Below are 25594 nucleotides of genomic sequence, written 5' to 3'. Positions count from 1 at the left end.
TGTGTATCATGAAACATAACACACTGTAAGCATAGTGAGCTCTACAGAGCAAATTGTCCGCTTGGAAAACGACTTATTGGGATTTCTGATGCAAAAGGGGGCAGAGGGTTGGAGGCCAGAGGCAAGAGGATGGAGTTTATCCTGTGATAAAGGCTAGAGGGCCATCAGAGATGATAGGTCTGAAAGTAAAAAATGGCAGGATTGCAGCGATACCAATCAGTCCCTAGAACAGCATTTGGGGTCCTATTGGCTTGATTGAAACAGGCAAAAAGATCATTTGTCAGGTATGGTGATGTCAGAATTGTGAATGAAGGTATTTTTGCAGTGTGGGAAAGCAGAAGAATAGAACAGGAGGAAATAGTAGACATTCACCTGTAGAGGAATAAAGGCAGAATACTTCTTAAACTTTTGCCAAAGCTTCATTAAGCTTTACATTTTGAAATACTCCAGTGAAAATGACCATCTCTGTTTATCAAAACTTGGCTTTAGATATCCAGGCAAGGTGGGCTGAGATCAGCACATTCTTTGTTACCCAAGTTAGTACAGATGGGGCCCACAGGTGGACTCATCTGGTTACCTCTTTGCTGTTCACCCCAATGTTCGAGAGCTGGTAGAGCAGCGCTGGTGCTTCCACTGGTGTCAGCACCGGGACATCCACACGAGCAGGTGAAATTTTACACAAGGTCTTTCTGACAGGGTCCACATTCTGCATTAATTTTCTTCAGAAATGTCATGATATCCATTTTGTTGGTTAAGTTGGGCACTGACACACCCCTCTAGTAGGCAGAGACAAAAAAGGAGCATTTCTGATATTTCCCCCTTATTCTTTATTCTAATTCTTCCACATAAATATTATATGTCAACATGTTACATATTTTTGATGCAGAAACTGATGATTACATGTGATTTCAGTTGGACTTTTTTAGACTGAAGCACTTGTGTAAAATGGTTTTGGGTGAGTCCACACTACAGCTTTAGTTGACCACAGATAATGTTATGATGCAAAACCTAAAACTAAATATCTGATTTGCACAACAGCATATTAGAAAACTATCAGTGACACTAAGGCCAACTCTTTGGTCACATGATGCAACCTGAGCCAGTTCAATTATGAAGTTAAAAGCCCCAAGGAAACTAGAAAGTGGACCTTGAGTTGAGATTATTTTGTCACATATGCCTTTTAACATTTTTCAACATAATTGAACAAGACAATCATACTCCTTCTAGATATTTATTTATCTATTAAGTGTGTTAATGCAAGCTGTGAAGAAAAACTGAAAATATTTCATAATGCAAAGAACTAAAGAAAGAACAAATACAGAAAGTGACCAAAAGGGATTAAATATACATTATTTGCTCACACTACCATCTGTCACAATATGCTCCATTGTTGCCTGTGTCACTGCTGACAGGAGCACTTGCATAAATCAACCTCTCAGTATCAAACATCACTTCAAAAATATACTCTAATAAAATATTTTAAGTTATAATATCAAAATCTCTACATTATATATGTGTGTGTGTCTACTACAAAGCACTTCATCCACCTATGAAAGTAAAAGGAAAACCAGGGAAAATGGTATTTGTCAACATGGGTGTTATACTTCTGTTCAGGGTCATGTCCATGGTCAGTCATGATCAAATTTTAGTCACGTCCTCTGTTTGAGACAGTTGAGAAACACAGATTCCAGCAACAAAACGTTAATTGGGAAAGGAAGAACACAGAGCATACCAGATACTCTTCCTGCTCCCCTCTAACAAATAATCATAATGGAGAAAAACACTAAGGTTGACAAATCCTGAAAGATCCCTTTAAGGCAATCCACTGATATAGTGTGTCTTACAGCTTTGACTGTGCCAACAAAATGGCTGTTTTGGAAGTGTTCTCCTTCTCACACCAGAGTATCTGGTCTGTGTCTGAGACCTGAGCACCTTCCTTCCTCTCAATATAACCACATACTGTATCTGTACCTTGTGAATAAAACACACAGAACATCTAACTATTTGATGTGTGTAAATTGTTGGACTTCCTACACATACACAGCCGTCAGTCTTGCTTGGTCATTCTTTCAAAGCTCTGTCTTCCTGTCGCTCATTGAGCTGACAGCTTCACCCTCAGCTGTGGAGCTGGAGATGGAGGAGGCTGTATCTTTGGGCTGGAAAGCCAGCGAGGCCGAGTTGATGCAGTAGCGTTTTCCTGTGGGTCTTGGTCCGTCATCAAACAAGTGTCCCAGATGAGCTCCACACTGAAACACAATGAGAAAGGTTTGGCATTTTAGTAACGACTTGAACATGTTCTACATAATCCGCATGTCCATGTGATCCTCTTAGTTGTTGCAAAAATTATTCTCTTTGGGCTCTCTCTCTAGTCTTTCAGTGACAGGGTTTATTTTGGATCATATGCTGTGACATCCTGTGGACATGTAGGTGTGGCAACTGGTGAGCTGTTTGTGCCTCTTTATGCAGTGGCCCCCAAGGACAAAACACATACAAAACTTGTAATAAAAAAACAAATAAATAAAAATAAACATACATAAGAGCAATATGATGTTTTATAAAAACTCTTCATATTCTGTTTAGAGAGACAGATTTTTATTTTATTAGTTGGATTTTACACTATAAAGATTTATTCTGTTAACAAAACTATCTATAATATAGGCTACTGAAGTTATTTTGCCTCTCTTATTAATTAGAGAGGCACACAGTAAAAAATCCAACTAATAAAATTAAAAAATAAAAACTGAATAAGAGAAGTTCCTATGAAATGTCCACCGTTATTCTTTTTTCCTTTCCAGGTGAGGTGAAATTAATCTTGATTAAGCGCACTGTGTCTTTTCCAAGACAAGGTCAAAGAGCTCATCACTCCCCCTAGAGACTGGGAATACTTCCTGTTACCAAGTCTTTTTGATTTGCTTCTGTTACTGTATGTGTTTTGTTCCTTTTTGTATGTGTTCTGAGATTTGCGGCTGTTTTTTGTTTTGAAGCTTATTTCCCTTAAAGTTAATGTTTTAACTTTTGTGTTTTCCAATTTGTAGCATTTTTGGATTTGAAGCGCATATCCTTAATTTTGTCACAGTGCCTTCAACTGCACAGTTATTCCCATATTTAAACTATTATAGCGCCTCCACCCCCCATTTGGCAGAGAGATTTTGACACCACCTCCCAGTGTGGTGGTTTGGAACAGCTATAAACACGTCTGCCTTCAGATGTGGTCTAATAACACACAGTATAAACTAGTTTCTTTCAAGTGGGTACTGCTGTCTGTCTGGTGAGGTATTTTCAACGCTACACATACATATTGGCTTTAAGTAAATGCAACAATATCCACATTTGGTGAAAGAGTAGGAGAGCTTGGGGGAGCTTAGCTAAAACATCAAGCAGCAGCCTGCCATGGCTCAGTATAATAAGCTGTCAGTCAAGCAAACATGCTGTAAAGTATGATTCCCTGTAAGCGTTCTAATGGAATAATGATTCTCAAAATTGCCTCTAAGACAGACAGGAGAAACAAAACCAAAAAATGTATCATTTAGATACAGTAACAGGGTTAAACTGTTTGATCATCTGATTGCATCTAACAGCTTTGTACAGAGTATACTTTTATTCATTTTTGCCTCATTATTCACAATTAATTATTGCCGTTTCTATTTATGTTTCAAATATGATTTTATGTCATTTTTCTTTTTCTAGTCTTTTGTTATTTTTTTATTTGTCTGTAAAACAGTTTGTAATAGTGTAGGAGAGCATTAGATTGGATTCTCTCAACATAAAGCAGTGAACAACTAATCAGCAGAAAGATGCGGTTCAAAGGTTTATAGTGTACCTGGCTGCAGGTAGTCTCCACTCTGTGCATCCCATAGGAGAAATCATCTGACAGAGTGATGGACTCCTCCTTCATAAGGTCAAAGAAGGATGGCCAACCTGGAACACATGAGAGGATCATGTTAGGAACATGTTCGCAGACAGATGAAGTGACATGCAGAGGACAGTGATAACTCATCAGACAGTGCTGGGGTCTAATCCAGACAGCAGGTTTAACAAACTCTGAGCCTAACCCTGAACTCTGAGTTGATGAACCCTGAGATGAATTTTTGGTTCCAGAACAGCTGATCAGATTCAGTTCAATCAGCTCTGAGTATGTTCACTTTGAGTTAAGCTTGTGCGTGGTGAATGAAAAAAGCCATCATCAATGGAGCTCCGATACTATGATTCACCATGGCCACAGGTTAATAAAAGGCCATTCAAATTCAGCATAGTCTAATGATTATTTACAAGACCTGATTTTCTTAATAGATGACAAAGTGCTGGAGTCTTACTGTATATTAGGCTGTACACTACATTTTAAATATATAATATATATAATTAATATTTATTTAGAAATGTATCCAAAATCACAAGACCAATATGTAAATATACTGGAGGAGCCAGGAAGGTGTATATATATATATGTATATATATGTATATATATATACACATACATATATACATACATACATATATACACACACACATACTGAGCCTCAAACGGCTGTGCCATCAATGTATGAATGTGTGTGAATGATTAGGTTTCCTCTGATGGGCAGGTTGGGACCTTGTATGGTAGCCTCTGAATGGGTGAATGTGACTCTTAGTGTAAAAAGCGCTTTGAGTGGTCAGAAGACTAGAAAGGCGCTATACAAGTACAGTCCATTTACCATAAATGGAGTTATGACTCTTTGTCAGCCTGGCCAGAGTGCTAAAAGGAAACTAGGTCTGTTTTTATTCTCCTCTATTAATGATAAGTAATAGGCAGCTCTGGCACTCCACGGGGCCTTCTTATATGTTTTATACTATAACAAATAGAATTGGCTGTAAATTTTTCCAGGTTGGGTGTTAAAGACTAAGAACAATACTTTCTAATGAGTTATAAAGAAGTTTAGGTCTACGATTGATTAATAGGCTTGAGTTGAAAATTGCTGCAACTCCACCTCTTCAGCTAGTGTCTCAAAGTGTGAGTATTAATATACTGTGGGGGGTGGATTCATTTAAGCTAACATATTCTTTAGAATTTAATATCCTTCTCCTCATAAACAAAGCCCTTACTGGTCAGGCACCATCATATTAAAGAGCTCATAGTACCCCATTACCCCACTAGAACACTGTGCTCCCACAATGCAGGTTTACTTGTTGTTCCTGGAGTCTACAAAAGTAGAATGGGAGGCAGAGCCTTCAGCTATCAGGCTCCTCTCCTGTGGAACTGTCTTCCAGATTTGGTTCAGGGGGGAAACACCCTCTCTTTCCTTTTTGATAAAGCTTATAGTTAAGGTTGGCCCCAGAATTGCCTTGGACCAGCCTCTAGTTATGCTGCTATGGGCATAGACTGCTGGGGGACTTCTCATGATGCACTGAGCTCCTCTCTCCTCCTCCCTTGCCCATACGTATGTATTCATGTACCATAATTGCATGTTACTAACTTGGCTTCTTCTCTGCAGCTTTTCTGCTTTTTCGACACACAGGTTCATATGGATCATGGTCAAGGACCCCCTAGTAATGGATAGTGGGCTTCCAAGTACCAGCTTAATGACCAAACCTGCTATTACTATTTTTAGTCATATTTCTATTATTATTATTGTTGTTATTGTTATTATTATTATTATTATTATTATTATTGTTATGCTTCTCTGTGTCTCTCTCTCCCCCCTCTCTCTCCTCTTTCTCTCAACCAAACCAGTCAAGGCAGTTGGCCACCCATGTAGAGCCCAGTTCTGCTTGAGGTTTCTTTCCATTAAAGGAGAGTTTTTCCTTGCCACTGTTGCCAAGTGCTTGCTCATGGGGGAATGTTGGGTCTCTGTAAAATAAAGAGTACTGTCTAGACCTGCTCTATGTGAAAAGTCATCGCTAACTGCTAAGCTAAGCTGCTAAGCTAAAGCAGCTAGCAGATCTGAATAGCATGTAACTAACTGCGGGATTAGCGTGAAAGTCGCTAAAAGAGGGACAGAGCTAAGAGTGCTTGAGCAGAACTAGTGTAAGTTTAAATGTAGAGCAGGTAATTATGTGCAGTAATTGAAGCCAATGCAGAAGCACCTTGAAGTGCAGTATCACTGACGGTCACTAAATGCTGGCTCCAATACATTCCCATTTAAAAAGCATCAACTTCTCTCTGGAAATACTAAGTCAATAATTTTTTTTTAACAAGTCATTATGGTCTCGTTTGCTAAATTCAGGCCCTCTAATAAGTGTGCTGGCAATCGTTTTGGAAATTATTGCTCTGTTAATAAGATTTGAAGACGTATAGTAGCTTTGATGTCTGCTTTGTGGGTGTTGATTGACAACTGTGATTGACAGTTGGCTCACCTGCTGCTCTCCCCGGCTCCAGGACTCACACTAAGTCGGACTATTGTCATAATGTTTCTGTAAGTTTATTGTTACTTGATAACAATACCAGCGGTGCAAGAACTTTGGTGATCTGCCTTTGACTACAAACTATGTTTCCTCATTTCTTGTAGTGGTGCCTTCAAAGAATGTCAACAGGGGGTCTCTTAAACACTCCATCCGCCATATTGTTTTCTTGCTAGTGAGAGGGAAAAGCAGACACTAAAATATCATACTACTAAATACTTTAAAATATCAGTATATTTGGAAGAAAACTAGTTTCATGAATCAGAGATGTAGCAAGTCTGGAGGAGGAAGCCACCACTGGACCTATGTTACAGCTGAGGCCTGACACACAAACTTCAGCTGCTGAATTTCTTTTGGATAAACTCTGTGATTCTGCTGACAACGACCCAGAGAACTTTTAGCCTCAGGTGGTCAGAAAAGTTGGATCTAAAATGTATTTTGCTTTTACAATATAATGTTGGGAGTCATATATAGGCTACGGCACTATTGTTAGGAGGTCAAATATTGTGCTGTGGATACAGACACAACAGAGGAGGAGGAGATAGCAAGCACCGGAGCTATGTTACAGTCACAGACGAAAGACAGAATGTGCAGCCGCAGAGGTTTAGCAGCATCGACCAGTGTCCAGTGATGGCTGGTGTGATGTCTGTAGCAGATGCACCACGATAGGACAGAACTGAAAACTGCAACAAACTTCACGGTGCAAACTTTCTTTTGGATAAACTCTGTGATTCCACTGACAGCGACCCAGAGAATTTTGAGCTGAATCTAACACAAAAAACTAGCTTTACAATATAATGTCATATCAGAGATGTGGCACTGCTGTTATAACTTATGAGGCTGAATATTGTGCTGGGGAATCAGACACAGCAGAGTGTGGAGGAAAAGCAACCACTGTTGCTATATTACAGCCGCAGCTGAAAGAGGCGCTGTGGCCGGAGTCTTGCAGCATTGATTGGTACCTGGTGAGGATTGTCAGAAAGAATGAAGACAGAACTGAAAACTCTGCACGGTAACAAACTTTACAACGCCTGACATTGTTTTCTCACAGAATGTTATATTGGACTTAGCCAGCTCTCAATACAGAACAGCACAACAGCGACTGTGTGTGACCTGCAACCTATGCGTCTACATCCAGCTTGAGCACAATAAGGTCTCAGGTCCTTGTTTTATGATAGTTAAAAACACAGATATGATTTATCAGGACTAGATGAGGAAAAACATTTTGTAAATGAAAATAAGCTTCTTTAAAGAGATATAATACTGATCACTACTAACTTTGTCTCTGCTAACCGGCTGCTCCACTAGGAAACTATTTACCACCTGCGTTGCATAAACACACTTTCAGTAGCATTGAATGGGAACACATGCAATGCATTCTGGTTGTTGTAGGATTTCCCCCTTTAGAGCAATAGGTGAATCTACAGCTGTTTTCTCAGTTTTCTCTGGTCATGGGCCAGCAGCTTAGAAAATAACTGCACATTTCTACTACATAGGTGACCTTGTTTTAAGAAATCATCATATTTACAGCAGTGAAATTCCTCTTTAACAGCTTTTACTTAAGTAAAGGATCTTAATACTTCTTCCACCACTGCTCGCTAGGATGGCAGATCTCCAGCAGCAGCGACTGAGCCAGAATGCTACCCAGCTGTATCCACTGGATGTTGGGGTTACAGAATAATGTGGTTCAACTCACCTGATCCTGAGTCAAATTTAGCATTAGAGCTATAAAAAAAGAAGAGAGTGTCAGTTAGAAAAGTGATTTTGCTCTTTCACTCGACTCATGGCATAAAACAAGAATTCTTGTTTGTGAAAGCACAGTGACAGAGGATTCAGAAAATGTTACAACAGTGGTTTTCAAGTAATTGTGCAGGTTTTGTTAAGATGATAAACAGTCTGTAAAACAGTTTAGATGTTTTTGATAGTTTAATGTTTATCATAAGCGCAAGGGCACAATAGTTCATAGCAATGATGTAAAGTGAATTTGACTGTGAAGTTTTTAAAGAAGAAAACCTAACGAAATAAAAAATTAAGCGTGTGTGATTTCCTGACCTTTTCTTGAATCCAAAATCTAGAGTAGTAACATGTTAATTTCATGTTAATACAGTTTGTAAAAATACTATCTTATCTTTCTTATATTATTCTTTTATATTGTAGTGGAGTTTTATTGTTCCCAACATCTTGCAAAAAACAGTTTTTCATTCAAGAAAAGGTCATGTAGTCATAATTTACAGTGTTTACATTCTAACTGATCCTTCCATCTGCAGATTCTTTACATGGGTAAGAGGCTCTGCCAGGCAACATTTCTCTCTGTAATGTCAGGCCTGCATATGTGCAACTCTTACCTGAACAGTGGAGCCCCACAGACAACACAAGCATAGGTCCCCTCATCTTTATGATCTGTGAACTCCCCTGCGAAGGCACTGTGGAAAAAAACCGTATTAGTAATGACCAGACATTTCTGTATTATATGGTGCATGAGGTTGTAATTTGACTTGCAAATGTGCAAAACACATGCACAAAAATTTGACCTCCAACCTGATGAAGGGGAAAAAAAATCAGGGACTGCACAGAGTGCTGTAAATTTGACACTATGTGCAAATATAAATAGATTTAATGCAGTGTTCATTTTGTTGACAAAAAACATGGTGACAGTGTGACATTAACATAAATGTAGTAATCACTTCAAAAACTAGGAAAAATAATTGTCAAAGCACTTCATCCTACCTCTCAGTTCCTCTCTCCTGGGTAACATGATACTGCATTGGTGTGAGGCGTTTCCTTATCTCTTCCTGAGAGAAGCTCACTGGCCATGTCTTCTTAGTTCGACGTGCTCCTGAAGGGGAAGGCAGGAAGGACAAAAAAAACTAACTATGCAGGTCTTCTGATGGCACCAAGAAAATAAAGCTGCGTGTTACTATTACACTAGCTCTTATTAAGATCCAATCTTCAAAAGAGTGATAAAAAAATTAAGACAGTAGCACACCAGCTCTGTTATCTTTTTCTGAGGATATTGGGCATAATCCCATGTATATTCCACTATGTTTACACACCAACTCTGAAAATGGTTTTGGAACACAGATGTCAGATTCAGTATTTTCTCCAAAAGCCTTATAAGAACAGAGCTAGGTATTTATGGATGAACTGTAGGAGAGATGTGAACCTTTTTATTATAGAGGTTTCCCCAAAGTTTGTGTGTGTGTGTGTGTGTGTGTGTGTTACTGCCAGCTGTTCAGAATAAAGTGGATAGTGGTAAGTGGTTCTAGTTCTTTTTTTTTTTTTTTTTACATGTGGTTCCTAGTCAAGTAGATCTTGAAGCAGATCGGGGCTCCTGCATCAACTTCTGAACTCCCTGCTCTGACACTTCTCACATATGAGAGAACCCTCACTGATGATTTTGTTAGGAAATAAAAAAACATCACACAAGGGTAAGCATAACAGAAAACCCCATCTTGTTTTCATCCAAAAAACACAACACAAAAAGGACCTAAAAGGAAATTAGTTTAGCAAAAACAAAAGCACTCAGTGCGTGCAAGCTGTAAGGAAGCCAAGCAGTGAATCATTTGATTATTCTGTTAGCACCTGAAATTTCAGCTGTGTGACAGCAGACAGTACAAACAGCAACAAAGGAGAGAAACTAAACTCCAAACCACACAAACTCAATTAGAGGCTATAAAAGAGCTGAACACAGAGAGACTTTGAAAAATACGGCTTTCCCTCTGGTCTCCAGCACAGCCACGTGTTCAGTCGCAAAACACACAGCTTGTTTGAGCATCACAGGTCAGTTACCAAGCAGGAGCACAGCAGTGCATCTAGCCACAGCTGTTCCTTGCTGTAAGGACACATTTGAGAAATTAATCATTGTTAAATCATTGTTTTATTTTAATTCTTATTTCTTAACTTTTTCTCTGCCTTGTGCTGTTTCAACACCCTGAATATCCCCGTTGTGGATCAATAAAGGCTTATCTTATCTTATAATGCAGTAGGAAATGCAGTTTGACTTGAAGGGCCCCATTTTAAATGGCACAAGTGCAATCACCAGTTCACAGCAGTATGTTTTCAGTGCACAGACTGTGTGGGTGAAGTTAGTGAAACAATTTAGGGCTATATGATCTCATCAATCTGATGCTATTGCTGCTGTCGTTAATGTTCACATTATATTGTAACTAATGTGACACAACAGCACTTGCACTGTAATGCATTTAAGGAATCAAAAATGAAATGACACTTTTGCTTACAAAAAAGATTGGAAAGAGGCAGTGATGCATCCGTCTCTCCTACATAAACAGGCAGAACAGTAGGTTATAACAAACCAGTCTGATGTGAGTACAGGTGTATGTGCTTATTTTATAGGAGCCTGATGTGATTTAATGAAGGTAAATAGTGTACAGTGTGCTCTGCAACACTTTTCTAATCAGAGGCTCCAGATTTATCAACATATCTGTCCTGCTGCCTTCAGATGCTGCAGCAGACATTGAACATACAGACATTCCTGGTTTAACTACATTAAAAGTTATTTTTTGAGTTTAAATGCATCTACTGGTTGGGGAGAGTTTGATTAAAATTGTGTATTTGCATTTTATGCATCATTCTGTTAATGTGCTTCTGTTGAAAGTATTTAGTTTGCTGTGTCAGCTGAGTGACTTTGCTGCAGCCACGGGGTTCTGAAAAAATCTATTCTCAGTGAAACTTCTAAGACCCAATTTTGACCAAAATACCAACAGCTTCCTTTGCGCTGCTTCATTTGAATGAACCTCCCACCTGTGTACCTTACACACTGCACTGGGCACCTAAATACCATACAGACAGGCAAAGTAAATCTCAAGGTCAGAAAAACAACAAACTGTAAGAGCACTGCTTGTGCTGGTTGTTGTGCTGCCATGAAAATAGGGTCAGAAAAGTCAAACTGTATTACCTCATCATCAACAATAACAAACTTTGACGAAAAAAAATGCAAACTTGATGTTCACTGGGATGGATTATACACCCCAAGAGGTTTTAGGAGTCTACTAATTGATTGTTCATACCATATAGATATTAATATAATTCAGTGGACTCCTGGAACAGTAGAAAAAACATCTAAGTTTCCAAGTAAAATCAATATCCAAGTAAAACACAACAGCATGGTTTTCTATCTGCAAATCTGTATCTGTAAAGTAAGTCATTTATAGTAATGTTCGAAAACATGCAAAATCACTAATAAGGTCCTTTTAGAATAACCCTTCTATTTAGAACCACTTTAAGAACCAGTCGAAAGTTGGACACACTTTCTCATTCAAGGCCCTTGAATGAGAAAGTGATGCAAAGAGTATAAACTTTTGACCGGTACTGTATATACAGTATATGATAAGTATAAGATTAAAATATAATAGACATTCAAATTAAGTAATATTTGAAGAATGAGTAAAGAAGCTATAGCTATAACTATAATTCCAGTACCTGGAACTTACTGAAGTCACTGGCACAAACACAAGCCACTGCTTAAAAGATATAGTGGTCCAATTGATTTGGTCTAACTTTGGAACTCTCAAGCATTGTTCACTGCAAAAATTTGGTCGGCTTTCCCTGAGAGGACTGCTCAAATATAAGAAAATAAGTGAAAGCAGCTCATCACTCTGACACACGCAGATTGGGACAGTAAAGACATGCTGCACACCAGCCAGGTATTAAGGCTTTAGAGAGGCAGAGCACAGCAGGCATACAGCACCCAGTCAGTGGACCTGTGGGAAGACTGCAGGACCTCAGAGTTACAGGCTGACTCTTGGTTACTAGATGCAGAAGATTGAAGCCCGACATGGCTGCTGGAGGAAGGTACTCCACCCACCACTAGAACCAAACACCTCTCAGCAAGGCTACAACCAAGGACTGGGCTGGATGAAGAGGAGCAGACAGAAGGAGAGACAACACAGGTCAAGATACTGAACAGCATTAGACACACGATGTGGAATAAAAGTGCTGGTCATCAGGATCTGTTTGGGATCCCCCTGATTCATGCAGAGTTTGAAGGACACTGGTTAACAGGCATGAGGAACATGAACACACACCTAGAAAAACAAAAAGCATTAGTACATGGGTGACTAATCCACATATTCAGCTGGTGGTGACTAAAATTTTCACAAATTTTAAAAATACTTTTTGACCTATTCCTAGCCAATTTAATTTCTTGAATTATAAATGAAAGAAAATCTGTGCTCAGAAAGTAAAATCCTAAATAGAAAACATACAGAAAAACGCAACCAACCAATAACATCACAGCTTTCTGAGTACTAAAAACGTGCATCTTCAAAACGTGCGTCTTCTCTCTAGTCACCAAATAAGCCACTCTAAAAGTGCATTGCCATTGTGTCTTTGAACATCATTAGTCTATTCTTTAATATATTATGAAAGAAAAGTGTAAGAGATTGGACTCTGACCAGAGTCCCTTATAAGAACTTCATATTGGTCATTCCATTGCAAGGACTTCAGCACCAAGAAACACCCACACAACTCTACAGATTCTATACAGTGTTGAGATTTAGGTTTGACTCATAGGTGGCACCAGTCCTCCTGTTATTTGAGGATGGATATGATTTCATTGACATTACCCACCTTGCCTACCATCCGAAAACAGGCTGAGCAGGCAGAGAGCGGGAGAGTTTCAAGATTTATTTATTATCATTTTACAAGATTACAAGATTGTATAACGAAATGTAGTTTGTAGTCCCTTAATGCTACTCACAAAAACAGAAATTATATGAATGTATTAATAAATAATAAGTCATAAAAATAAAATTATTTTTTATATTGGAGTGCAGAAGATGAATTGAGGAGTCTCACAGCCTGAGGGAAAGAAGCTGCTCTGTAGTCTAGTGGTATAACAGCGGATACTTCTGTATCTCTTGCCAGATGGCAGCAGGGTGAACAGGCTGTGGCTGGGGTGGGTACTGTCTTTTAGTATCCTTTGGGCTCCATGCAGACTCCTCACCTCACCGATATCACTGATGCTCGGTAGATGGGTACCAATGATATTCTGGGCAGTTTTAATAAACTGCTGCAGCGCCTTCCTGTCTTGGGCCGTGCACATCCCATGCCAACTTGTGATGTTTCCAGTCAGGATGCTTTCTATTGCTCCTCTGTAGAAGTTAACAAGAACTTGGGACAGGAATTTTGCCTTCTTAAGTTGTCTTAATAATTACAGTCATTTCTGAGCTTTTTTTTACTAGGGTGGAGATGCGTGATGTCCATGACAGGTTCACTGTTATGCTGATACCCAGGAACTTAAAACTGTTCCTTGGCTCCTTGGTTTTGTTGACGTTGAGTAGTAGGTTGTTCTCTGTGCACCATTCTGCAAGACTGTTGATTTCCTCCCAATATGAACTCTCATTGTTGTTTGAAATCCGGCCGATGATGGCGGTGTCGTCCACAAACTTCACAATAGAGTTCTCTCTCTCTCTCTGTCAGGGGTTGCAGTCATGGGTGTACAGTGTGAATAGGAGGGGGTTGAGCACACAACCCTGGGGGGCTCCGGTGTTGAGCACTAGAGTAGAGGAGGTGTGACCACCAATACAAACTGTCTGGGCTTGAGTACCCCACTCTGCAACTGGATATTGATATTCCTCACAAACCGTCCCCAGAGTGCTACATTTTCCAATCAGTTTCATGGGGGAGATTGTATTAAATGCTGAGCTGAAATCAACAAACAACATTCTGATGTTATTATTTTCAAGGTGTGCAAAAACTGAGTGGAGGACAGTGGAGATGGCATCCTATGTGGATCTGTTGGTTCTGTAGGCAAACTGGTGAGGGTCCAGGCTGTGTGGGATGTTGTCTTTGATGTGCTTGAGAACCAGTTTTTCAAAGCACTTCAGAATACCAGTGAGTGCCACAGGGCAGTAGTCATTTACACTAGACACAGACGCAGACTTTTTCGGTACAGGAATGATGATAGATGTCTTGCAGCAGGTGGGTCCACTCTCCTGTTACAGTGATGTTAAAAATGTCAGTAATAACGTCAATTAGCTGGTTGGCACATGTTTTCAGTACACGGCTAGGGATGTTATCAGGCCCAGCAGTTTTATTCATAATCACTCTCAGCAGGATTCTTCTCACATCTGTTGTGGATACTGACAGTTGCGGGTCCTATGGAGGTGGAGTGGGCTTTACAGCTGACTCTTTGTTAAGGATCTCAAAGCGAGCATAGAATGAGTTAAGCTCATCTGGCATCGTGGCCTAACACATTATGGGGACGCTCCTGCTTTTGTAGCCTATGATGTTCTGGATCACCTGCCACATATCTTTGGTGGTGTTGGTGTCGCTTTGCCTCCTTGTTGTCAGCTTTCAGTCTTGCTCTGGCGGTGTTGTATGTTTCCTTATCACTTGACTGAAAGGCAGCTTTTTTGGCTCTGGATAGAGCCCTCACCCCTCCATTAATCCTGGCTCTCTGGTGCGGAGATGATTTTATTGTCTTTCTGATCACCACATCATCAACACATTTACTGTTGATGTATATTCCTCAAGGTTGATGTGGCTCTCCTGGGTGGCAGCATCTCTGAACATGTGCCAGTTTGTGCACTCAAAACAGTCCTGTAGAGCTGCTATAGCTTCATCTGTCTATCTTATTTCTGCTGAAAACAAGCACCATGACCTGGGGACACATAAGAGCAGCTGCTCACTAACAGCAGGGTTTTCCCTGCCTATCTAACTCAAAGGTGGGCTGCCTTTTCTATAACTGGCCGCCGCCTCTGTTGAAAATTCAGGCATGTGATGTTGATGGAATGAAAAAGGCAGAACTCAACTGTATGCAGTGCAGCACCTGGACAGTCTACAGAGCGTACATGCTAAAGTTATCTTGTATTTCATTTTCCCAAAAGGCAATGGTAGAAAACATGTTTTGATTTACTGACAAAATAATTAGTTTTACGAGAACAACATGAAGTACATTGTGAACTTTCTACACTGTCACACAGAGACTTATGTTAGCAGAGCAGTGCAGTAACAAACGAGACCAAATGACTAATACACACTGCAGCATTAAACAACTTTAACCAACTCTGAGGTGAAGAAAATAACTTGGTGCTCAGTCTGTTTCACCTCAAATCCCTGCCCCCACTCAGTGTCTTGGACAACAATGTCTTTCCCAAGCTAACATACAGCAGAGAGGCTGCCTTCCACTACTGGAGACATGACGTTAATAAAAAGAAGGTGAGGCACTCCGCCTCCTCCTCAGTTTGTTATTCTCATAGATGATGCTTTCAAATTAGTTAATGCATTAATTAATACAGTTAACTTTTTAAAATAAAAAGGCTGTGGACCATTTATCTTATCTGCCAGTTATGTTTCATATTGTATTTCAGTGGACTATGGACACCAGTGAATGGTTTGGCACACAGTATACTAGAGCAAGACACTGAAAATGGTGTCCCCTTTTCTATTCATTAAATTGAGAATCAATTCTTAATCAAATCGGCACCTAGGTATCGTGATAGTATCGAATTGGGAGGTTAGCATCATCCCAGGCTTACAAAATAGACACTGTCAAGTGTCACCTTTATCTTTCATCTTTTTGTTCCATCTTGGACACTTTCGTCGGTCAAATCATGATTTTTTTCCACTAAAAGTGCATGACTGCAAGCACAAACTGTGTACACCGCACCACGCACATTCTCCAGCCTTTACCACCTTTGTCTCAAAAAAATCCAGGGAAAATCCTGTTACAGCTATGTGTGTTTGCAGCAGAAAGCACCCAGCAGACACTTTCAGTTTATATTTGTAGTGTAGTTTTTTTATTTGATGATGAATTTTAGGGCACTGATATGCTAAAATGAACTAAATGGGTTTTATTTCTATTTTTAAAAAAAAACAGTGAGGGCAGTGGGCAAGTCATGTAATCAGCAGAGAGCCCAGTATTTGTATTTGTATTTGAATAATAGCGGAAATAGGCATAAAAATCCAGCTTTTGTTTTTATTATGCTTTTAATTTTAGGATATTAAAGTGTTAAAATAAGTGTTTATGAATTAACTTTTCATTTACTGCCTATTTTTTTACAACCTAACTGTGAAAAGGAGAAGGGGAACAACAGGTTATAGAAAGTCCCTTGGGAGCACTTTGTGCGTGTCAGTAGCTCAGCTTTATCTCTGCGGAACACCCCCAACTCTGGGAGTGATGTCCAAATAAGGAAATGTGCATCATATAGCAGGTGGATGTGACTCCCGTCATTGAGACCTTTTGATAGATGTAACTGCAGAGCATAGGAGAGAGACTGAGATAGCGATGTAACACACCTGTGCGCTGGTATTTGACATGTTTTTTTTTCTTTCTAAAAACAAATAATATTTAAAATTTTTGTACAAAATAAATGTTCGGAAAAAAACCACTATTTGTGCTAATATATCAATTAGTGCTGGGTGATATAAGATATAACAGAAACATATAATCTAGATTTTCCTCCAGTGTATGGACAGGTCACTCACTATTTTATTTTATAAAATGTTTGTTCTGCTCCACTGCAGTGTGAAGGTCACAGTATAAGCTCAGGCTTTTTGTCCTGAATGTCATGTCATGAATTAAGATGGCTGACAGCGATGACACATGAGAGGGAAAGATCTGTGCTCTCAGTTAAAATGACATATTTGCACTTGTTACAAAGCCACAATTTCCATGTTTCAGACATTTTACACATTGTCCAAAAATAAAAATTAGAATTAATCAAATGAAATCCATAGAACACTCAGCTCTAATCTTACGTATATGATAAGATATAAACTACATTACCAAAAGCACATGGACACCTGAACATTGCATCTGTGATTCCAAAACCATGGTCATTAATCTGCTGCTAGAGCAGCCTCATTCTTCTGGTTTCTAGTTTTCCAGTGGATGATGGCACTTGGCTGCAAAATTTGATCCCATTCAACCTCAAGAGCATTAGTGACGTCCAACACTGATGTTGGGTGATAAGGTCTGGCTAAAAGTCGGTGTTCCAATTCATCCAAAAGGTGTTGAGGTCAGAGCTCAGTGCAGGCCAATCAAGCTCTTCCACAGCAAACTGGGAAAAGCATTTCTTTATGGAGCTGGCTTTGTGCTAGAGGGTATGGTCACATTCCAACAGTAAAAGGAACTTCCCCAAACTGTCGGTACAAATTTGGAAGCACATTATTGTCTAACATTTAATTGTATAGCAATATAATTGTGTAGGATTAACATTTCCCTAGACATCTTAATGCTGTGGCAGGGTTTGGGCCTAACTAAAACCAGGAAAAATAGACCTAGTCCAGTATTCCTCCTCCCCTGAAATCTACAGGTGTCAGGGAAGTAGCATTCTCCGGGTATCTGGTAAGCACAGACTCATCCATTACACTGCTAGATAGTGAGGCATGATTTATCACTCCAAACAACACGTTTCCAACACCCCAGAGTCTGATATCAGAGTGCTTGTACATAGAAACATATGCCGAGAGGCTCCTGATAAACAGTTCTTGCTAATTGCTTTCTGAGGCAGTTTGGAACTTGGTAGTAAATGTTTCAACAAAGGACAAAAGACAGTGACAAATTTAAAGTCACTGAGCTCTTCAGTGCAACTCATTCTATTGAAAATGTACAATCAGTCAGGGCTGTATGCTTGGATTTATGTAAATGTAATCACTAATTGGGGGTGTCCACATAATTTTGGTCACATGGTGTACAGTAAGTATATGATATGGGTAAATTATGATTAGATGGACAAAAAACATGCAAAATACTGATGTTCCGCAACAAGGACTGCAGTCTACATAGTCTTCTCACAGTTGGATGTATTAAAGCTAAAGCTAGCAAGTTACTCTACCTAGCAGCACAGCAGACAGTGCAGGGTGGCTGACTGAGCTGCTGCCTTGCCGAAGGGCATGATGCAGGGCCATGAAGAGCCCACGTCTGAGGACAGCCATGAGATAGACAGTCACACTGAAGAGAGAGAGAAAGAAGAGCACAGCAGTTGGATTATTCTGTAAATATCCACTGGTGTGATACATTGATGTTTATTTGGTTCTATAACAAGCTGAGGTACACCTGCCTGTTTCTGCAAATGAATATTTCTTACTTTCCAATTACATATATTCATATCATATTTGTCCAGATGAATGAATGTTTTCAGTCCCTGTGGATATTCTGATCATTGCCCCAGCCAGATGAAGGTTGGACTATATTTAGTCTGTCTGGATCAATGCTATATGGCAGCATGGAGGCAGTACAAATCACCAGAAAAAAAATATAGAGATGCAAAGTGGGAGGCTGCGCTGATTCCAGAAATGTCCCGCCCCCCATCTTGTATTCTCATTTCAGTGTTGTCCTTTAAACAGTTTCTTCATTATTACTCAACATACAAACCCAGGACTCTCCTGGATAATGTGACAATCCTATAGGTTTATGCTATGTCAACCAGTTTCAATTATTTCAACTTTGTTTCTGAGAAATCTAAAAAAAATACTACAATACCCATGAGTCTCAGCCACCATTGCCATGGAAAAGCCAGTCAGAGATGTAAATCAGAGTGGTAGAGAATTCAAAACTAGCTGCTGAATTCACTCAAAAGTCCCCCAGACATTAAAAGTGAACTCAGCCACACTGAAGAATGTAAAATCACTTTTCTCAACCATGCGCCATGACAGAATTTTAAGCTTGGTGATTTGATGTTTCTTGCTCAAATGCACTTTAAGAGTCGCAGTAAAATTCTTGCCCAACTGCACTTTGAGAGTCACAATTAACTTCTCTCCTGACATTTTAATGTGCACATTTGACTTTTTATCAGAACCATAGAAAGAGTTATTTAAGAGAGTTTCATGCTGATCCAAGCCGTAGAAGTGCTCCAAATGTGAGTCATAATGTTGTCTATGGGAAAAAGTCAGCCGAAATCCAAGAGGAACAGTTCACTCTGTTTGAGTTAGGCTCTTTGTGATAAACAGCTCTGAAAAGATGACCTTATATAGCCGTGTTTCCAGCAGTGCAGGGATAACAATCTATGCTATGAATCTACCTTTGTTAAGATTATTTTTGTTGACACTGTGGCCCCATTTTCACCTGTTATTAACATGTCAATCAATTTTTGAATAATCAAAAAACATGTTAAAGCAGTGTTTTTAAAGGCAACAGCACTGCATGAAAAAGATAGCCCTTATTTATATGAATAAGGGGGTAGCACAGTGCCAACACAGAGGGCTCTGGCAAAATAAAACACACGGTCATCCAGTAAAAGATGTGTACCTGTCTCCACTTTTACCACAACACCATGCAACGTCACCTGGAAAGGTGCTGCTTTTGGCCAGTGAAACACATACTAGGTAATATAAATGGTGTAATATTACTGTGTAAATTTACGTTGCAATCATAATGCTATCAGATTGGCCAGACCACATCTTGGGGTGGTCTGACTGGCATTGTGAGCAGATTTCATCCAGATGAAAATGAAATCTCTACAGTTCTCTAGAAAAAAAAACATCCCACTAATTTAAAGTTGATCTAACTCTGCCTCTTTCCGCTATCTCAGCTCAGAAAGCTACAGCCAGGTCTCTTCACCTGAAAGGCAAGTACGGCCCTTACAACAGCATTACTTCCCTTCCCTTTATATGCCAGCTCTGCCTACTTAATTGCGTGAGAGCTGAAACACAGCTCTCACCCACTGGAGTGCCCTTCACTCTGCAGAATGAGGTCAGCCAAACAACCTCATACCAAACAATGAAAAATATCCTGCCACCATTTCCTCTGGTGCTGGCAGGAGCACAGCAACTAAAGAGACAGGGGGGCACTTTTTTCTCCAGCTTTCATGTCTCCAACATACTGATGACAAAGCTTCTCCATTCAGCTGCCACATAGATTGATAACAGTCCATGAAAATGATTTTGCTGACTTCAGAGTGGAAGACAGTTTTAGCAACACAACAGCAGATATATTATTCCTCTACATCAAACTCAGATGTGCGCTCTTGTAGGAGGACAACCGCTTGTTCTTTAATTCTGTTGACTAATCTTTAAGGAAAATAAGAGACAGACTCCCTGGATTCCTAAGTTGGTAAGAGCAGACCCTCGGCCTGCAGAACTGACCTTTGTAACCCTAAGTGGGGGTTTGATCAGTGATGCTAAACAGACTCAGAAAGACCTCCTAAGAAACCATTTCGATAAGTTGAATTATGACACAAACTAAACGCATGAACTGACCCTAAAGGCCACTTGGACTGGAAGAAGACAACTCCCACCTTAGATGGAGCCCGACTCTTATCACCAAAGCCATAAACTAACCCACATTCCTGAGGACTATGGCAAGCCTCCCTGCAAATCTGAGGCAAACCTGAAATTCATGTAAATTAAATGTCTAATCATTATACAACTTATATCATGTTATTTGTTGTGCAAGTGCAAGAAGAATGGTATAACTTTCATATATGTATGACTATCTACTAAAGAGATACAGGACTTAAATTTTATTAACCTTTTATACTACAGGTAACAGTACTGCCCTCTATTGACAAGAATTAAATTCCCTTATATAAAGAGTTAATGAATGTTTGATAACCATGTATTTGTATATCTATTAACCTCATAGACAATCACATTTTAGTAGTTAAATTAGACAAGCAGTTGTGTTGAAAGAATGAAGTTTCTAAAATAATAGGAATGTAAAGATATAATGTTTGAAGGATTTCAGTTTAAAGTTTTCTTTTATTGTTAAATAATAGTCACATTGAATGCTTTTACATTATGAAGTAAAAGTTATGTTCAACTTATATTTAAATATGTTTCTGAAAGTAATCTAATCACATAAGTGTTGCCTAACTTTATTTCCTTTCACTATAGTATTAAACTTCATTTCAGTGTAGATGGTTTAAGATGTGTAAATAGTTTGAGAAAGTTGAATCAGTGAGGGTTACATGCTTAGACATCATGAAGTATTAATATGAAGGTTAATGTTTGTTATTAGAAGAACTGACTTATCATGAATCATGTAAACTGCTTAACTGTTTCTTGAATGGTTTTACAAATATGATACAAGCTGACAGGACCGTTATATATCATGAATGCTTGGACATTATGAAAAAAATGTGTTTACAGCTTTAATGTGAAATAATAGGCAACAGTGACTTGAAGTGTGAGTTTTTACATGTAAAAACTCAGAATTAGTTTTCCCTAAACACAGGCTGCAAAGCACCAGCCACACCTAAATCCCCTAGAACAAAGAAATTGAATGTTCATCGATAATTCGACACGAAACACACCCAAACTCCTCCTGTTTTATCTAACTTATAAAAACAGCCTCAGAGAGATTTCTCTATTTTATTTGTTTTTCAACCAAATATATCTGTATTTAATCTTTGATTGCAACAAGTTAATTTGTTTTGTTTTATTAGTAACATTAAGTCTCATATTTCCACATATAGTAATTTAATTTGAAGTAAACATGTACAGTATTTTATTTTGAAGTAGACGCCGCTGATGACTTGAGCGTAGTCAGACTAAACTTTATTTGACACTCCACTCAAGTTACTACAAGCCAACCAAAAGCCTGAATCTTCAACTTAAACTCTTGAAGAAGAAGACGAAGAAAGAAGAACGCTTGAAACTGCTCTCTGAGAGCAAGACTGCAACCCAGAAGTGAAGCCGGCCTAAAGACTCTTCCAGAGCAGCCTGAAATGGCTTGATTCTCTACCGTCATTCAACGCCTTTACATCTACGGAGATGTGCCACAGCTGACCCGGGCTGTTTCACAGCAACACTGCTGGCGATGCTGCATCAAACAACGCTGGACCTGCCAAGATGACGCCTCTACCACGACAAGACACCTCAACAGTAAGGCATAACATGGCTTTGTGATCAAGGATTGATGTCGAATAACGTTAAAATTAAAGAATTTATTTAGAGAAGTTGAATTAGCTTTCCCCTTAGCATTCCCTGATGCAATATGTTAAGCCTTGAGTCATCATGTATCCGCAAGACGTTTAGCTATTAATAAAGGTCTTCATTTATCCTAAAAGTGAGTGCAGAAAACAGAGGTCACTGTTTGGGACAAGAACTTACAATTATGAGACTGATTCATTGATTAAACTGAATAAGGGTTAGTGCTCCCTCCTGGCACTAACAAATCCTAACCAAAAAGGAGGTGGTGCCCCCAATAACGAGGTAATTCAATGATAAAGTATTAATACTCCTACACTTTCATTTGATGATCAGGGCTGGAAAGCCTGCATACTATTTAGTAAATAAAAGGAATTAGAAAAGAAGTAACTTGGCAAGAAGTGACGCTTTCACAAGAAAATGTCAGGCGCCAAATATAGCGATTATACTTTCTACAGAGCGACTGTTGTACTGAATCAGTTTGAGCCAGAGTAGAACAAGGATGATATGGTGCTGAGGCGAGCAGAGGGAGACCAGGAAAGGGCAAGAAGAGGGGACACTGCCACTACATCATCAGATCAAGCAGAACACCAGATTTTAGAATGGACTGATGGAAGCTGATGGTAGAGTTGTAACACTGTTAAGCCATGCAACCCACAACAGAATGTTTCGCTGCTATGAAGGGAACACCTTAGAGCCACTGTTTGAGGAGTTGTAGCAAGGCAGTGAAGTGAATGAACACTCAATCACTGTACTGCACTGCAGCAGTGGTGAGTCAGTAGCCTGTCAGCTAGCCCATTAGCCGTGGTTGGTTACAGCTGACTGTCCGCTGTCCATTATTTAGCTCCGTTAGCTCCAGCAGCAGACTGAGAGAACAGTGGCTCTTCCTGTAGCCCGGCCTGGTCACAGTACCGGGTCTTCTCGGTTTTTCCTGGTGTGTTTTATTTGCTGTCTCGGTCCTACTGCCATGACTCCTCGTTGCAAGCATAGATGCATGAGTTTGATGTCATTGTTTTGCAATGCGCAACTGTCACAAAAACATGCCAGCATCAATAAAAGGAAGCTGTGACACACACAATTCCAATGAATCGGACAATTTGGAAGGGTTGTGTCAACAACCGGTTCCAAATTGTCCAACAGACTCTGTCCACGTCTAGTCAGAACTACTCATAGGCGGAACATCTGTCCTGCTAATAGGGTTGGGCATCAAGAACCAGTTCAAAATTAGAACCAGTTCCAAAATTCCAATTCCAAAGGAATCGTTAGGAAATACCAAGCCATGATACACCGTGTATGTAAGTTACTGTTTCCTGTTGTCATTAAGCTGTCGCTTTTCTTTTTCGACTTTTCATGTTATACAGCTCAGTACAGGAGCTCCTCAGCTGCATTCAGACTGAAAACAGCGCTGTGTACATCAGCAGACCTGTGGTTGGTGGGGTACGCGCTGAATTTTAAGGTGGGTGTATCACTTGAATGTTTCATTTAGAAAGTTTAGAGAATTCCAGCAATTATTACAAAAGCTCCAATATGGCTGAGGCTATTTCTGCTGCCAAAGCTAGAAAGAAAAACTGCTAATAGTTTTAATTGCTTTATAAAAGGGTTGAGCAGGGCTATCTGGTGTGACATGTTTTACTTATGAATTACTTACTTTGAGATAATTAATAACATATGTGATCCATTATCTCAAATTAAAGGTGCTCTGGGGAGTATTCTTGTAAACAAAGAAAAGTTATGTTTGATGGCAGTCAAAAGAGTTACTTTGTAAGCAAGTAAGTAAAATTGATTCAGCGTTCGGGGCCAGGAAACCTTCGCCAACTACTCAAACATTCATTGCAGGAGCTATAAGAAGACTATGACTTGTTACCTAAGTTAGAAAAAGATTTTATATTACAGTCCTGTCCATAGGATGTGGCTGCATTGTGGTCCAGCTCTGTTTCAATATCCACTGGAAATGTTTCAGAAGCGAAGCGTCTGTTCTTAAGCAGCCACATTACACTAAATACCATTTCATGTAAATGTGTTTTCAATGTTTAAATGTTTATTTGACTCTAAAATAGTGGCACAGAAAAGTGGTGAGTGCCAGTGACATGGAGTGATATACCGATTACAAAACACACACAGTATCACCATACCATAATACGCAGTGGCATATGTCAATAAGAATCAGTATGTGCAGATAAGGACTGATGGTTTCCACTCTGCTGTCACGGTGACTTGAATGTATGCTACTACATAGGCGGCACAAACTGGGACGCTGTATTAAAACACAGCAAGAGTTGGATATCTAGAGTTATTCCACACAGAGAGCTCCATCTTTACATAGGTCAAGTGCTGTTGTGTTGTTGTACACTGCTGCCTATCTGTATCTAATGTGTTTCCCTACACGACAGCCTATAAATGACAATCACTTAACGTTGGGTCTATGACATTATTATTTTGATGTACTTCTGTCTCCTTTTCTGACAGGTTGCCAATCCTTTCTGGAATGCCAATTAATTCCAAACTAATGTAAGTTAACTAAGTGTTGTGTCGTTGTTCCTCAACACAGAGAAAACAGTTCCCCACTATTTCGCCCTGTCACGGTTTATGCTAACTGTAACTGTCGTTCGCTTCATGACCGTAAATGTGTCAACAAAATACAAAAGACATTGACATACCGGAGAAAAGTAGTCGAGGAACGCGACGGATAGTCGGGCGGTGTCAAGTCGTCACGTCAGCGGTACAGCACACAGTTGAATGCTTATTTCCAACTATGGCCAGGACGCCTTTTTTCCACCCTCATTCCGCGAAGACCCGCCCTACTCCGCCTCTGATTGGCTAATACTCATTGCCTTCCTTGGTTAGGTTGATTAGGTTTAGGCCATGGATGTATTATGAGAGCTCTTATTATACACCCAGGGTTTAGTCATAAGGAATGAGGATACATGAGGGTACTTCCCTAGTCTCTTATTTGATCTTTCCTCGCTCTTCGCTCTTCCCCTGAACCGGAAGTTGTTCTGGTCCGCCATTTTGACGGGCGTCCCAAGCGCATGGTCCCAACTCTCTTTTCTCTGCTCATAGGAGCAGCGGAGATCGAGGAGCCAGAGGTGCCATCACGGAAGTCTTTTACCGTCCGACACGCCCCCTTATTGGATATCAGTTATTGATTGGACGGTGCAGCTGATCGGGACTGATCTGATACATCACAACGTCACTGCAGTTAAACTTAAACAACTTTCTTGATTTATTAGGGCCTGAGCCCGAAGGGCGAAGACCCTATTGTTTTTCGTGTGTTTGTTTCTTTCTTATTATTATTCTTTCTTTATTAATCCGCCACTTCAACTCTAAATTTGACCCTCTAAACATGCTCAAAAACTCACCAAATTTGGCATGCATATCAGGTCTG

At 39.7% G+C, this 25594-nt stretch overlaps 1 protein-coding gene across 3 annotated transcripts; it reads right to left on the bottom strand.

Moving 5' to 3' along the window:
- Positions 1-1217: 1217 nt before the first annotated feature.
- Positions 1218-25084, bottom strand: msrb3 (methionine sulfoxide reductase B3). 3 transcript variants are annotated; one of them, XM_067582368.1, is made up of 7 exons: positions 24867-25084; positions 18177-18292; positions 9103-9211; positions 8721-8798; positions 8072-8100; positions 3821-3918; positions 1218-2246 (listed from the first exon to the last, which is right to left on the bottom strand). In XM_067582368.1, exons 2-7 carry the CDS (start codon positions 18274-18276, stop codon positions 2070-2072), a joined length of 591 nt encoding a protein of 196 aa, XP_067438469.1. In that variant the 5' UTR covers positions 18277-18292; positions 24867-25084; the 3' UTR covers positions 1218-2069. The 3 variants fall into 3 exon arrangements, with proteins under 3 accessions (XP_067438469.1, XP_067438470.1, XP_067438471.1); XM_067582369.1 differs by lacking the exon at positions 18177-18292 and adding an exon at positions 12096-12245 and having other exon boundaries at positions 24867-25029; XM_067582370.1 differs by lacking the exon at positions 24867-25084 and adding an exon at positions 12096-12245.
- Positions 25085-25594: the final 510 nt, after the last annotated feature.

This window comes from Thunnus thynnus, chromosome 23 (assembly GCF_963924715.1).
Source record: "Thunnus thynnus chromosome 23, fThuThy2.1, whole genome shotgun sequence".
Classification (NCBI taxonomy): Eukaryota; Metazoa; Chordata; class Actinopteri; order Scombriformes; family Scombridae; genus Thunnus; species Thunnus thynnus.
The sequence above is the reverse complement of the archived record's forward strand: the minus strand, read 5'-3'. Positions and strand labels throughout refer to the sequence as shown.

Bases quoted from the DNA above. Each gene is read 5' to 3' on its own strand.
- msrb3 (XM_067582368.1), bottom strand. From the start codon at position 18,276: ATGGCTGTCCTCAGACGTGGGCTCTTCATGGCCCTGCATCATGCCCTT. The intron at 3,919-8,071 runs GTGAGTTGAACC...CATGTGTTCCAG, and splicing joins TAAATTTGACTCAGGATCAG to GTTGGCCATCCTTCTTTGAC. The intron at 2,247-3,820 runs GTACACTATAAA...ATTGTGTTTCAG, and splicing joins TGGAGACTACCTGCAGCCAG to TGTGGAGCTCATCTGGGACA.